This window comes from Mirounga angustirostris, unplaced genomic scaffold (genome assembly GCF_029215605.1).
Source record: "Mirounga angustirostris isolate CCGP_5_RB_7025 unplaced genomic scaffold, mMirAng1.0.hap1 SCAF_14, whole genome shotgun sequence".
Taxonomy (NCBI): Eukaryota; Metazoa; Chordata; class Mammalia; order Carnivora; family Phocidae; genus Mirounga; species Mirounga angustirostris.
The window spans coordinates 72113460-72128255 of NW_026991722.1; the positions used below are offsets into that span (position 1 = coordinate 72113460).

A 14796-nucleotide genomic window follows, 5' to 3' on the forward strand; every position below is an offset into this window, starting at 1 on the left:
CAGTCAGGACACAGTGGAGGCCAGTGCGGTTGGACTGACTTAGCATGGGAAGCCCATACTCAGGGCCAGATGATCTTTGCTCCTTTAATAGCGGTGTGGACCTACGCGGTTCTCCTAACCTCCCTGTCCCTCAGTTTCCTCATCTTTAAGGTGGGAATAACAACATATATCCCATTGGGTCGTAGCGAGGATTAACCATATTAATTTTTGCAAAGCACGGAACACAGTGCCTGATGGACAGTACGTGCTGAGCGTTCGCGATTCTTCTGCTCCATATTACTGTTGTCAGAGGCTTTTACTGATGGGACGGGGCCGTGTCAGCCGCAGAGCTGGGAAGCAGACCCCAGGCCTCTTCTCTCTCAGGCACCCTGTCACCTTTATGTATCACCGGAGATCTAAATGGAGGGAACCTGGAAACTCCCGGCTGACGGGAAGCCTCAGCCCCAGGAGAAATGGTCAGAGCCCCACCTGCCCGGGGCCAGTCAGGGTCCCAGCGGGCTGGCTGGTGCAGAGCTCTGGGGCAGTATGTAGGGACGTGCACACACAGGATGGCTGTGAGGGGCCCTGTGCGCCCGGCACATCTGGGGGGTCTGTGCGCGTGCTCCTGCATAATCGAGTCTGATGCATTTGGAGCCTAATTTTAAACTCTGCTCCAGCGTGTGTTTGCTGAGTGGCCTTGAGAAGAGGACTCGGTTTCCTTTTCTGTGAAATGGGAAGACCAGGCTCTTTGGGGGGTGGAGGGACACGGTGCACCGTTCAGGCTCACTCGGTGCCGCCTTGTCCTGTCGTCAGCACTCGGCGGTTGTGAACACTTAGGAGGTTGAGCTGTTGGCCCCTGGAGTTGTTTCCGCGGTGATGGCTGCGCCCCAGCCTGGAGTCCACGTGCTCAGGCCACGGTGAGGCAGGCGCGGCCCCGGGTCCTCCCAGAGGGCAGAGCCAGGCCAGCGGTGGGGGGCTCCTAGGGCTCAGGGGCAGGGCCCCACACCCCTCCGGGATGGGCGGCAGGCTCCCCTCCTGGGGCTTGCTTTCCCTGTGGGGCATGATTTCTGGGATGTCTGTAAGACCCTCTTCCTTCCTTCTTTTTTTCCTTAATGAGCTTTATTGAGATATAATTCAGATGCCATACAATTCACCCATTTAAATAAATGTGTACAGTTAAGCGCTTTTTAGTATATTCATGGATGTGCGCGACATCTCCACAATTAACTTTAGAACATTTCACCATCTCGGAAAGAACTCCGGGCCTTAACTGTCACCTCCTTATCTTTCCATCCCTCCCTCCCCCCACCTCCCACCACTCACTCACTCTCTGTCTCTGCGGACTCGCTGGGGAGTGTGTGTTAATAGACTCACACACTATGTGGCCTCCTGTGACTGGCTTCTTTCACTCAGCATAACATCCTCAAGGTTCGTCCGTGTTGTAGCAGGTGTCCCGACTTCCTTCTTCTTTAGGGCTGAATAATATTCCTTTGTGTGGGTAGATCACATCTGTTGACCCACTTGGGCATTGACAGACACGAGGGCCGTCATAAATAAAGTGGCCGTGAACGTGACCAGATGAATGTCTGCCTGGGCAGGTTTTCATTGCTCTCAGGCATACACGTGGGACTGGAATTGGTGGGTCACGGTCACTCTACGTGTAGCCTCTTGAGGAATTGCCAGACTGTTTTCGCAAGCTGTGTACCATTTCCATTCCCACCAGTAGGCTGCTTCTTGCCTCGGTTTCCCCTTTTGCCAATAGGGATGGCAGGACCAGAGGTGGTAGCCAACCATTTCCAGACCTGGTGGCTCTCCGTCTCCCCTCTCCTGACCTAGTGAGTCCCAGGGGCCTCCTGAGTAGGGATTGTGGGTGGAGGGTGCTGTGTCCGGATGCCTCCGGAATGCCCAGGGCCAGGCTGCCCTCCCACCGAGGTCCGAGAGCACCCATCCATGTCCCTGAGCTAAGTGCTCAGGGGAGCAGGGTCAGCCTCCCTGTGAGTGGGGTGGGGCATCCGCTGGGCTCACAGTCCAAGTGATTCTTTTCTGGGTCTTCCCAGGGTGAGGGGATTGTCCCCTGCTTGGTGGTCTCAGAGCAGAGACTCCCTCAAGGCTCGTGGCACAGGAGGCCGAGGTCTGGAGTGTCTGGTGGGCTTTGTGGCTGTCACTGGAGCCTCTCGAAGTCGGTGGGTTCTTGGCTTGGTGGCCTTCAGTGGGGCTGTGGAAGGGACTCACAATGACAGGGTACCTGCTTCGTGTCCGGCTTCGTGGAGGGGTCACTGTCCATTTTCTAGAGAGGCTTGCAGAGGGCAGTGCCTTGTCTAGGGTCACACGGCAACGGATGAGGCGGGGAGGTGTGCTGAGCTTGTGGGGTTGCGGTCAGCCGGGGTCTGCCCTTGGTCTTGGTCACTAAAAGGCCCCAGTGGCCAGAGGTGTCCTCCAAGGAGAGGCAGCTCAGAGGTGTACCCTGTGCACAGGCTCCCTTCACGGAGGGCCCGGGTGCTGCTGATCCTGGGTCTCCAGTCCCTGGGCCACACCGTCGGGGAATGCAGTTCCCCGGTGGTCTCCGTCATCTGCAGCCAGGGAGCACTTAGCCCAGGGAGAGGTTGCTGGGCCTCGGGGACAGGGATGGGTGCTCTCTGACCTCTCTGGGAGGACAGCCAGGTCCTAGGGGAAATTTGCATTGGAAAGCAGAATAGCATGGGCTGGGCCGAGTGTGCGCCTCCCCTCCATCCCAGGCTCCCCGGGGATCAGGGATCGGGGAACCGAGGCCTGGCCTGGAGGAGGGGCACTGGAGGGAGGGTGTGGGCCGCTGCAGCCCCCACCCCCCTCTCCCCGCGGCTTTGAGTCATCGGTTTCCTTCCTGTTCAGAGGTGCTATTTTAAGAACGTGGTGTCACCAGAGGGTTGAGGGCCGGGGCTGACACTTCATTTCTTAGCAGCTCAGTCCACCTGGGGTTGCTGGCTGTTCTCGGCCGCCCTCCCAGCTGGCTGAAGTCAGGCCCGGAGGGGACCCCCTTCCTTCTCCCGGAGACCGGCTCTGCTGTCCTTGTCATTTCTGCTTTGCAGCCTTGCGTCTGCAGCCTTGCACGTCCCCCGCTTTGTGCTCCCTGTCTGCCCTCTGGGTTGTTCGGGCTGCGCCCACATCTTTAGAGGAAGAGATGGATGCACGGGGAGGGCGAGAGACGGGCCCAGGGCCCCCAGCCAGGAGGGTGGGCCTTCCCACTGGTACCTTAGCCTTCCGCCTGTGGGAGGCAGCTTTCCTCTTGGGTGTTGTGTCCCCCTGACGGGGACTGGGGCCTGTGAGGTCGGGAGGGGCAGAGGAAACCCACTGTAGCTGTGAGTGAGGTCAAGGTCACCTTGGGGCTGTCATGTTGGGACTTGTCTCCTGAGACATAGGGAGGCCTTGCCTGGCCTTGTGCAGCAGCCCCTGCAGGTGGCCAGGAGGGGTGTTAGGGAGACTCCCTCGGGCCCTGCCTTCCCCTCAGCAGTGCACCTGCCAAGGATGGGCATGGCCCCTCTGACCTCCATCCCACTCGGGCCCTCCGAAGGGGCTGCCCTGGGGGCCTGTCACCATGGTAACGAACAGCCTCCCAGGTGCTCTGGGCTCAGACGCTTCCTTCCCTTCCCAGGACTCAGTTTACCTCAAAGAGTGCTCACTGAGTGCCTCCTTGGGGGACAGCCCCTGTGCTTAGAGGCAGCGAGCCTCACAGTGTTCTCTGGGTTCTTCCGTGCCTCTTACTGGAGGGTCCACTGTTGACACCTGCTGAGAGGGCCAGGCTGCTCTGTCCCCACCTTACCTAGCAGGACAGGTGGCCACAGGTGAAGGTGGGTTTGGCAAGTCACAGCTGACTGCAACCGCGCTCTCAGAAGCCCACCTCCCCTTTTCTGGCCATCCCATTATATAGAGATAGTCCCTGCTCCCTGTCCATCACTCACTCCTAGGGTCTCCATTTGTGGTCTTTTAGGCCCTCCTGACCTCCTCAGGCCGTGGAGACACTGCTGTTTGCCATCTTTAAAACCAAAAGAACACAAGTCAGTCACCAAGTCTGACATTTCCTGGGCTCCTCGAAAGCCCTGTGAGGTAGTTCCTACTTGCTCTATGCCCATTTTCCAGATGAGAAGCCCGGAGTGTGGCCCACATGTGTCCGAGGTCACACAGCCAGCGAGGGAGGCTCCATCTCTTAAATCGGGGCGTCTGTTCGTTCCTGGAATCTGAACCTTTGGGCCAAGCCCCATCCCACCTGGCCTGTGTTTTATGGGCATGTGGAAACACGAAGGACCTAATGCAGAGTCACCCGGGGTTAAACATGCATGTTTAATGCTTTGGAATTTGGCCCGGGGAGTCTTTGTAGGGCCCCTTGCTGTTCTTAGGTGAGTGCTGTCGGCCTTCTGCAGTAATGCCTTGCCCCCCGCTCAGTGTAGAAAGTCTGCAGTGAGTCTCACTGTGGGCTCTGTCGTGGCCCTCTTGCCCAAACCCAGAGTGGGGTTCAAATCTCCCTGCTTCCAGCTGAGCACCTTGAAAGGGCAGCCTGACCCAGTGTGGGAAGTGATGGCCCATATCAGCCGTGGGGTGACATCTCTGCCCTGGGGGGGGGATAGCTGAGCTCGGAGTCTGGAATTGGCCAAGCCCAGTGGTGAATTGTCATGGAGAGAATTTGAGGGGCAGTGGGAGAGAGGTGACGTTGTCATCCGCAAGGCTACCTGCAATGCCTGCCCCATCCTTAGGCTGGGCAGTGGAGGCCCCTCCTTGAGGACCCTGCCCTGCCTGCGGAGGGCAAGAGGCCTGCTCTTGGGGACAGAGCAGGTTGGGCCCTGTGGCCTTGCTGCTCGTGGGTGGTCCCCATCGGCTGGGATTATCAGGATGTTTGCAGGTATCAGGAGGTGTCCAGCCCCACGCCCAGGGAGAAGTACTAGGGCGGAGACTTTTGTGCCCTTTTCATTTCGCTCTGGGGCCCTGTCCCGAGGCTGCACCTGTCCTACGTGACCCCTCACCTGTACCTGGTTCTTCTACCACAGTCATCCATGGCTGCCCTGGGAGGCTCCTGCTGCGTGTGTGGGGGTGCGTGGGGATGGCAGGGGAGAGGATTACACACACACACACGCACGTGCGCGTGCACACACCGGAAGATGCCCAGAGAGGGCACAGGCAGAGACAGAGAGCAGACTTCTGCCTCTAGGGCCAAAGTTGAGACGGGAATTCTAGTTGTAGCTCATCTCCTACCAGCGGTGGGCACATACATTAACCTCTCAGGGACTTGATTTTCTCCTCAGTGAAATGGGAACGATAATCGCATCAGCCACTGCTGCGTAACAAACCAGCCCCAGATTACATGGCTTGAAATAACCACCGTTTCCTGTTTCCCACGAGTGTGGAAGCCCCCTCAGCATTTCTGTTGATTCTGTGCTCAGCTGGGCGGTTGGCTGGTCGTCCCCGCTCAGCCTGGGCTGGGGTGGCACTCCTGTACTCTGTGTCTGCTTGGCATCCAGCACGCCAGGCCAGGCGAACAAGAGAGGAAGCAGAATTGCAGACGTGCACTTTCAAGCCTCTGCTTTCATTAAGTTTGTAAGCATTTTGTTGGCCAGAGCCAGGGCATGGCTGGATACGGGAGGCAGAAAAAATTGGGATCGTTAGTATGTCATTGCGTCCTGATGGTAAAGTAGACACGGACACTCTGGGGCATTTCCATTCGCCAGCGCTGGGCTGAGTGCTCTGTGTGCACTACCTCATTTGATCTTCACAACAACTCTGAGTTTAACCCCGTCTCCAGACGAGCCCCTGGGGCCAAGGTGGCTGATGTGACTCACCGAGACACACGTGGCTGGAGAGGGGCAGAGCCTGGGCGGGAGGTGCACGGCGGCCAGCTGCGGCCGCTGCCCTTCCCCTCACACACTGGCTGCCGAATGTGGGCCCGGGGTCCTCCTGGCGGCTCTGTGTGATTCCTGCTGCCCACCAGCCCTTCTGTGCCTCTTCTTCCTTCCGGTGGGGGGACATTTAGCTTGCTTCTGGTGTATCACTACTAGGAGCCGTGCCGTCTGGGCAGGGCGGTGTCCTCTCTTGGCGGGACATGGTGCCCGAACATTCTCGGGCATCTGCAGGAGGGCCGGGGGCCATAGGGCATACCTGACTTCGTTCCTTGACAGGTGTTTTGTCACTGCTCTCCAGAGCATGTGCACCCAGCTGCGGGTGCCCGGCTGTCGTGAGCCGTCACCCTCGCAGACTCGTGGCAGCATTGGGCCCTTTCCCTCCGCCAGGCAGTGGGGCCGCGTGGTGTCTCACGGTGGTTTGGACGCCGGGAAGTTGAGCAGCTGTCCATGTTGAGACTCCTGCCACACCCAGACACCGTGGACACTCAGGCCAGCCCTGCCTGGTGCCCTGCACAGGAGCCGTGGTGGCCTTAGTTGGGGGGGGCGGTGGTCAGGGCACCCACAGCTGTGCCCAGAGGGTTACAGCCCGTTCCCAGCTGGGGCTGTGGGCTGGGTCCCTGTGTTCTGTTTCATGCCTGCCGGCGGCCGCTTCCCACCCCAGTGCACCACTCCCTGGAGCCAGGGCCTGGGGCGCTGGGGCGCTGGGGCTCTGGGGCTGAGGTTGCCTGGGACTGCAGAGCAGTCCCCGGGCCTGGCTCTGAAGTGCTTTCCTCTCTCTTCCTCTGCAGCCATTGTACAACCAGCCCTCCGACACCAGGCAGTATCATGAGAACATCAAAATGTGAGTACTCATGGGCAGCCGTGCAGATGCGTGGCCTGGCGGGACAGGCTGTCCAGCCTCGGAGATCTGGGCTGGGATGTGGGTTCTCAGTTCCCAAAAGGGCTCCCAGGCAGGGCCAGGTGCCAGAGGAAGGGGCAGGAGGGGGCAGTCGGGGCAAGAATTCTGGGCCAGGTAGGGCTGAGGTTGGGGTCAGAGCAGGCCTGGGGCAGGGAGGGGCGGAGGAGCGGTCCCATGAAGCACTGGGACGCAGACCTTCAGCTGGGGAGGGCGGGCAAGGACACGCATGCACAGCCCTGGAGACACTGAGGTGGAGGGCTGCGAAGCCTCATCCCTTTGGAGCAGGCAGAAGCTGTTTGGGTGGAAAGCGAGCTCAAGATGATGGGGGATGGCCCTGGGACAGGTGGGGCCTGTGGTTTGGGCTCTGATGTAAGCATATTTGGGATTGTCCCACGCTCTCCTCAGGGGGTCCCTCTGTGGCGTAGCCCAGTGTGGAGCAGTTGTGAGCACCAATCCAGACCAGGAGGCTTTGGGAATGGCTGGTATGGTGTTGTATCCCAGTGATGGGGTCTTTTCCCAGATGGATGCTAGGAGTGAAGAAATATCAATTCAGGGCCACATGTAGTTGGTGTGGGCTGAGCAAGAGGATTGTGCTGGAGGCTGGTGGCTTCATATCTTCAAGCTGGGAGAGAAGCGCTAGAGATGTGGCTGCCTGAAGAGGGTTGGCTTTGGGGGAGGGGGAAGCATGCATTAATGGGAGCATAGTGTCCTTGGCTGAGGAGGGGATAGTACCTCATGTTGTTATCCAGGAGTCCAAACGGTAAAGGGAGCTACAGACCTTGCCCCGTGAGGAACATGTGGCTGTGGGCCCTGGGTGGTGTTAGGTTATAAGCAGACTCTTTGGGATGTGTTTGAACTGTTCAAGGTTTATCATTGGGAGAGGGTGCAGGCATTTTTGTGTGACCTCAGAGGGCAATACTTAGCTTGTCCAGTGGGCAGTCCAGCCTGGTCTGATGGTCCAAGCTTCCCTGGGGTGGATTCACAGGGTGTACATTGCAGTGGTGAGCTCCCCATCCCTGGAGACATGCAGACTTCCCAGTAGCTTTTAAGTATCTACTGGTGTTGGTCTAGTTGACAGGGCAAGTCTCTTCTTTTGTAGTTTCTGGACTTGCATGACTGATCCCAGCGCTGGTGACCAAAACGGCCACCCCCTTGCAGCTCCCAGTGACTGACAGAGCAACCTAGAAAATCTCTTGTTGCCGGTGAGGTCCTTGGCCCATTTAGGCTCAGGAGCACCTGCTGAGGAAGCCTCGCCTGCGCTGCTGGCGAGTCACTCCCCGCCCATGGCTGGCAGGGGCTGCAGAGTGGCCTGTGTGTTGGGGGGGGTGTGCAGTGGAATAGTGCTAGGATTCCGTGTCTGCTGTGGCCTGTGCTCTTGTGTGGCCTTGTGGGTGTGTCCACTGCCCAGGCACCAAATCCCCCTTGACTCAACATGGTTAATGTTCCAGTCAGGCCACCTCAGCCCCTTCTGAGCTTTCTGGGACCTGCCTTCCCTGGGGCCAGGGCTAGAGGTGAGGGAGCAAGCTCCAGATGAGGGTGGGTGAGGGCAAGGGGGGCTTCTTAGGGCCGCCATAGCTGGTTTGGGGCTTGGCGGTAGGGTGTTTTCATCTGAGCTGGGCTGCCGGAAGCACTCACTCATTCATTCATTCATTTGCTCAACACACATTTACTGAACACCTAATATGTGCCAGCGCCTCTTCTAGGACCTGGGGATTCAGCTGTGAGCAAACCAAAGGCCCATTCTTTCATCAAGCTCTGTCTAGCAGTGGAGACAGGAAGCGCGTTAAATAAACAAGATGATGAAAAGCACTGCGCTCGCACAGCTATCTTAAGCTCCCTATGCTTTGATACACCTAGTCGTGTTTTCCCTTTTGGTATAACAATTTTTGTAGTAATGTCATTGTACTGAAATCTCACACGAGTTGTTCACTAAAAAATGAGTAATGTTTGAAGCTGAATAATGTGGATATTTCCTTTTATAAAAACAGCCGTAAAATCCAAACAAGAAAGGAAAAAGATATCCATATGAACAATACTAGCAGGTAAGATGCTGCTGCGTCTCTGTTTACGTAGAATAAAGCTATAAACTTACTGAAACCAGGGCACCCCCCAGTCTTCATCAGAGAATGGCTCTGGTCTCCTAGAGTACATTCCGGCTAAGTAGGTGACTGCCTGGTGAAATGTGTTCCCAAACCAAATCACAGATGGACACGCTTAAGTTTAAAACGTAGAGATGAATAATTTTAAGATATCTTACATAAGTGGTGAATTTTGTTAGAAAAATATATCTGTAAGCAAATTATTTGAACTGATCTATCTTTAGAATTTTGATTTTGTTCCTAGTTTTCCATGAAAATCCTAATGACCTCTGTTTTTAATTTCAATGAGATCATCAGTAAATTAGTGCAGTCATTCACTTTAAAGAATGCGATGCAGGGGCGCCTGGGTGGCTCAGTCGATTAAGCATCCGACTCTTGATTTCAGCCCAAGAAGTTGTGATCTCAGGGTCATGAGATCGAGCCCCAAGTCAGGCCCCGTGCTGGGCGTGGAGCCTGCTTAAGATTCTCTCTCTTTCTCTCCCCCTCTCAGCTTGCACTCTCTCTCTTTCTCAAAAAAAAAAAAAAAGAATGCTATGCAGATGGTAGATATGGTAGGAGAGAAAAGGAGGGTGGCTTTAGCCAGGGGATCTGGGCCAGACCTGACAGCAGGGGGGACCCTTGGGGGCTGAGCGGCAGCTGGCCGTGTGGGCCTCCCTGGCAAGGGGAATGGGCAGTGCAGAAGCCCTGGGGCCGGACTGACCTGGTGAGATCCTAGAGGAGGCCAGCATGGCCCACGGGGTAGGTGAGGGAGAGAAGGTGCCAGGCAGATCACCCAGGGCTGATGAGGAGTTGGGGTCATGTTATTGATGTGTGAAGGGAAGCCAGTGATGAGGTTTATGCCAAGAAGTGATGTGTTGAGTTTTTGCTTTCAAAGCTCTCTGTGGTGGCTGCAGAGAGAAAGGACTGGGGGTCGGGAGACCTTGGTGGAGGTAGCCATAGCCATCCAGGCAAGCAGTGGCAGGCCTGGGTGCTATGGGAGCTGCCAGGGGTGTGATGTGGAGGGTTGGGGGCAGGGAAGTCCCTTGGCTGCGAAGGTCGGGGGCCTGGGCAACTGTGGGGGCCATGAAACGCGAGATGGATGCTGGTGACGAGGGGCCACTTGAGGGCCATGAGCATCTGGCCCTGTGGCTCGCCACTTACGCTCAGTGCCTCGGTTTCCATCTGCGAGGGTTGCCGAGGATTCCGCGAGTTACTGTCCCTGCCATGCCGAGCTCAGTGTCAGGCACGTGGGAAGCATTCTGTGATTTTTCTTTTTCTTACTATTTTATCTGTGTATTTCTGTTCTTTGTTCATGCAACGAATATTTATTGAGCGCTCACTGTGTGCTAGGCACTGTCTGGGCCCTAGGGGCACAGGAGTGGATGGGACCTGTCATTCTGTGAGCTGGTGACAGCTTGAGAAGGACAATGAGAGATCGGGCTGGGTGGGGGCGGGGCACCCTCCCACCAGGGTGCCCCCCATCCCTGCAGCCCATTCCGTCCCCCTCCCTCCTGCTGCTGTCATTGGGCCAGGTGGGAGGTTATCCCCTCCCCAAGGACCTTGCCCTGTCACTTTAATTTCCCCACGTGCACACGCTGGGGCTGCACAGTTAAAGTTAATTTCACGCTTGACTTCCTGCTGCGCTGGCAATTTCAGACGTGTCGAAGTCACCTGTACCCCCTCTGCTACTCTCCCTCCACCACCTGCGTCCTGGGGAGGTGTGGGGGCGGCTGCCCGGGCCCCGCAGGGCGCTTGCCGCGGGATCTCAGCGCCAGGTCCCAGGCTCTAGGACGCAAGGGAAGGGGCCAGGGCCACCCCAGCGGGACTAAATGGGCACTCTGTGGAGGGACTGGTCCCGCCCCTCGGGACCTGCCAGGAGAGCTCTCCAGGGAATTCACCACCTTCGAGAAGCCCCCCTGCCATTCCCTGAATGGGTCTGGGGTTGGTGCCCAGGGACAGTTCCTGCTCCTGTGTGCTCTGCTGTGGCCGAGCCATTCCCTGTATGCCCTCCTCTGGGGTTACAACCCGGGCACTGGCCTTGTTCCTCTTATCTTCCCAGGGCCTGGAAGCCTGCTGGTTCCTGGGGTTCTCTCCGTTCCCCGCTTGTCTTGTCTTGATGTCCGACTTCTTCCCTCCTATTGCCTCACTTGGGGGTTGGCTGACTGGAGCCGTCAGCCCTGGAGCTGTGCAGGTGGAAAGGGCACCTGGGACCCCCAGGTTGCTATGACAGGTTTTTGTGGTCTTGCTCTGGAGGTTCAGAGACGTTAAGTAACTTCACTAGCGTCATCCAGCCAAACTCCGAGGCCAGCCGGATCTGCACACCCACCCTGTTACCTGTCCTGGGTCTCCAGTCGGGGCTCTGCCCCTTACTAGCCTGGTGACCTTGGGCAAGTCATTTTGCTTGCCTGTAAGCAGGTTTCAGACCATCAGCTACCCTGTCAGACAGGCTCTTCTCGAGGTGTTCAGAGCCCCGCTCAGGCAGGCTTCCTCCATCTTACTCTTCCCCAGTAGTTGGGGGTCTGGCTCTCCGTGAATGCCCCTCCTCACCCCCTCTAAATCCACCATCACCCTCACTACCCTAGAACTCAGTGCTCTCATTTCCCCCTGCCCACCCTGTTGCTCTGCTTCTCCTAAGCCTCAGTTCAAACCTCTTTTCTTCCAGGAAGCCTCCCCTGATTGCCCCAGGTTTTTCAGCTTTAGAACCCTGTAGGTCCCAGAGCCTGGCCAGACTCTCCTCGGACCTCCACAGAGTTTCCAGCCCCTTATCGCTCCCTCTTCGTTTTTGTATCTCCTCCCGGGTCCAGCCCCAGATAATGAGGCCTGTGTTTCCTCACAGGTTGTGCTTTTATAAACTCTGACTTCTCCAGGAGATGCTAGATCTCCTTTGTACCCCTATAAATGCCTCTGCTGTCAAACTCATCATGTTGCTGGTTTGTCAGCCCTTCTAGAGCCCTCTTATTAGAGACTGCGTTCCCTATTTTCTCCAGAAAAAAATCACAGCAGAAAAGATTTGTCTGCCATAAGCTAATTGCCTCTCCGATACCAAAACATTTCTTGGGACAAAATAAACACTCCAAAAATGTTTGCCAGAAGAATGTTGAACAAGTGGACACCCTAAGCCAGATGTCTAGGGGATTGCAACCAGATGCATGCCCGCAGGGCCGAGAAGGAAAGGTAGAGTGGGGAGGGCTGGTGGGAGGTAGTAGGGAGTGGCGGAGACTGTGGCGAGTGGTGAGCTGATCGTCCTTTAAAGGGGTGATCCCCTTTAAAGTTAAGCGTCTGCCTTCTGCTCGGGTCGTGATCCCAGGGTCCTGGGATCGAGCCCCGCATCGGGCTCCCTGCTCAGCGGGAAGCCTGCTTCTCCCTCTCCCACTCCCCCTGCTTGTGTTCCCTCTCTTGCTGTGTCTCTCTCTGTCAAATAAATTTTAAAAAACCTAAAAAAAAAAAAGGGGGGGTGGTCCAGCCTCAGCCCCAGGGGCTGTGCCAGACTGCCTGATCTTTCAAAAGAGGCTTTAACTTCAGCTTTTTATGCAACACTTCTGGTTTTCGATACTGGCAGTGATTTGAGATTTTTTTAGAAATCACGGCAGTCCAAACACAACGCTCTCAGGGGCTGGCTCCGCCAGGTGGACCGTGCCCGTTTGCAACCTGCCGACTTGACATTTGTCCTCTTTGGCAGTCCGTGGCTGCCTCTGGGCGCCAGGCACGGTGCTTGCTTTGGAAGGAAAGTCAGATCCGCCGGGCAGAACTCCTGCCCTGCAGGAGCTACGGTGAGAAGAGGTGGCTGCAGGAGTCGCCTCTGCCCCCACGCCGTGGCCGTCCCAGGGCGCGCTGGAGAACACTGGCCTCGGCTGTGTCCGCTGCCTCGGGCCACTGGGTCAGGTTACCCCAAACCGAGTGGCGGCAAACCACAGCGGCTGAGCGTCTCCCAGCTCTGGAGGCCAGCAGTCGGGAATGAAGGGGTGCTGGGGTCCTGGTCTCCCCGGGGGAGGAGCCTTCCATGCCTTTTCCAGCTTCTGCTGTTTGCTGGCTTCCTGGGCGTTCCTTGGCTTGTAGACACTCCCCTGTCTCCCGTCTCTGTCTTCTCGTGTCCTCCTGCCTCTCTGTGTGTCCACCTCCAAGTCTGCACTTCACCTTTTTATAAGGACGCCACCCTCATGACCGCATACTAACTCTGACCTCTGTAAAGACCTGGTTTTGAAATTGGGTTGTGTTCCGAGGTACAGGGGGTTGGGACTCCCAGCATCGAGGGGGGAGACACATTTCAATGCGTAACATACACCAAGCCCCCTGCAAGCTCGAAAGTAAACTGTATTTGTTCTCACTATGATTTCAACATAGATCATGACCCTGTTTTGTTTTTTTTAATTTATTTAAAAATAGCTAGATTTAGGGGTGCTTGGGTGGCTCAGTCAGTTAAGTGTCTGACTCTTGATTTCCGCTCAGGTCATGGTCTCATGGTCACAAGATCGAGCCCTGTGTCAGCCTCCATGCTCATTGAGGAGTCTGCTTGAGATTCTCTCTCTTCTTCTGCCTTTCCCTCTGCTCATGTGCTGTCTCTTTCTCTCCAAATAAATAAAATCTTTTTTTTTTAAAGCTGGATTTACAGAAGAGTGGCAAAGATAGTGGAATTTCCTGTATACCCTCCACCCAGCGTCCCCCAATGTGAACATCTTACGGAAATGAGGCTACTCTCATCAGAACTGAGAAAGTGATAGTGGGACAGTGCTCTGTGCCAACCCGGAGACTTTTTTCCAGTTTTTCCACTCATGTCTGTTTTCTGGTCCAGGATCTGATTGCAGGTCCCCATTTTGCACTTTGTCCTCGTGTCTCCTGGTCCCCAGGTGACAGTTTCTCCATCTTCCCTTGATTTTCCTGACCCTTTTGAGGATTTGTGGTCAGGGATTTGGCAGAATGTCCCTTGATACGGGTTTGCCTGGTGCTTTCTCATGAAGAGGCTGGGCGTGAATTTGAGGGAAGAGCCCCACAGAGGTGAGGAGCTGCCCTTCCCATCGGGGCCTGTCAGGTGCGCGCCTGTCTAGCCCTCCTGTGCTTGGTGCTTTAGGGGCAAGTCAAGGATCCAGCCTGCACCTCCTGCTGGGGCAATACCACAGAATTTGTGGACACAAGTCACAAATGACTGGTGACTGTTTGGGGGAAGAGACTTTGATGCTGTGCAAATGTCCTGTTTTTCCTCAAAGTGTGGCCAAGTCTTGTGCCGTTCCCGCATGGATCTTCCTGCAGCAGTTCAGGCTGAGGAGTTCTAGTGGTACTTTTTTATCTCCTGCCTTGCTCGTATGCTTATTAATCGGAATTCTGTCAGGAACGTTTGCTCCTTCTTCCTTATTTATTTATTCAGTCATTTATTTATATCCGTGTGGACTCATGGATATGTGTTTTGTTCTCTGGGGTATAGTCTGGTGTTGGTGTTACTGTGCTCGGACTCTCCCGGCTTCGGCAGGCTGAAGCTCAGGCTGGGACTTGTGTTCCTCCGATCTTTTAATTTTTTTTCTTTTCTTCTTTTTAGCCCTTCTTTCCTTAAAGATGCTCTGGGCTGTCCTTGTGTAGTCCCGCCCCAGCTCTGGAATCAGCCACCCCTCCAGAGAGAAATGGCTTTCTTGTTGTTGGAGAATCATGTGAGGAACCAAGACCTCGGAGCTCCCGGGCTCACTGCCCTGGGCTGTCCTTGCTTCTTGGCCTTCTCAGCTCTGTCCGTCTTTTTCAAAGCCCAGACCCTTCACTCGGCCCAAACCAAGGCCTCGTACAGCTGGCCCTGCCAGCCTCGCTCCTCTCCTCCCTCCCGCCCCCTCCACCTCTCCCCAGTGCTCTCCAGCCACATGGGCCTTCTGTCTGTCCTTCAAGAACTTGGGAGTTTGTTCCTACTTCGGGGCCTTTGTACTTGCAGTCCTCTGCCTGGAGTGCCTTTCCCTCCGCTTCTTTCCACTGCTGATCCGGATCTCACCTGGGGCCCTCTCTG

At 56.1% G+C, this 14796-nt stretch overlaps 1 protein-coding gene across 28 annotated transcripts in view; it reads left to right on the plus strand.

Moving 5' to 3' along the window:
* The window catches only part of NCOR2 (nuclear receptor corepressor 2), a 213348-nt gene that overhangs the window by 96645 nt on the left and 101907 nt on the right, over nt 1–14796 (plus strand). For 19 of the 28 annotated variants that reach the window (XM_064578226.1, XM_054510566.2, XM_054510568.2 and 16 more), the window contains 2 exons: nt 6632–6684; nt 8730–8783. In XM_064578226.1, coding sequence (XP_064434296.1) covers nt 6632–6684; nt 8730–8783 — 107 coding nt within the window. The remainder of the gene's footprint in view (nt 1–6631; nt 6685–8729; nt 8784–14796) is intronic. The other 9 variants (XM_064578233.1, XM_064578235.1, XM_064578239.1 and 6 more) reach the window with 1 other exon arrangement.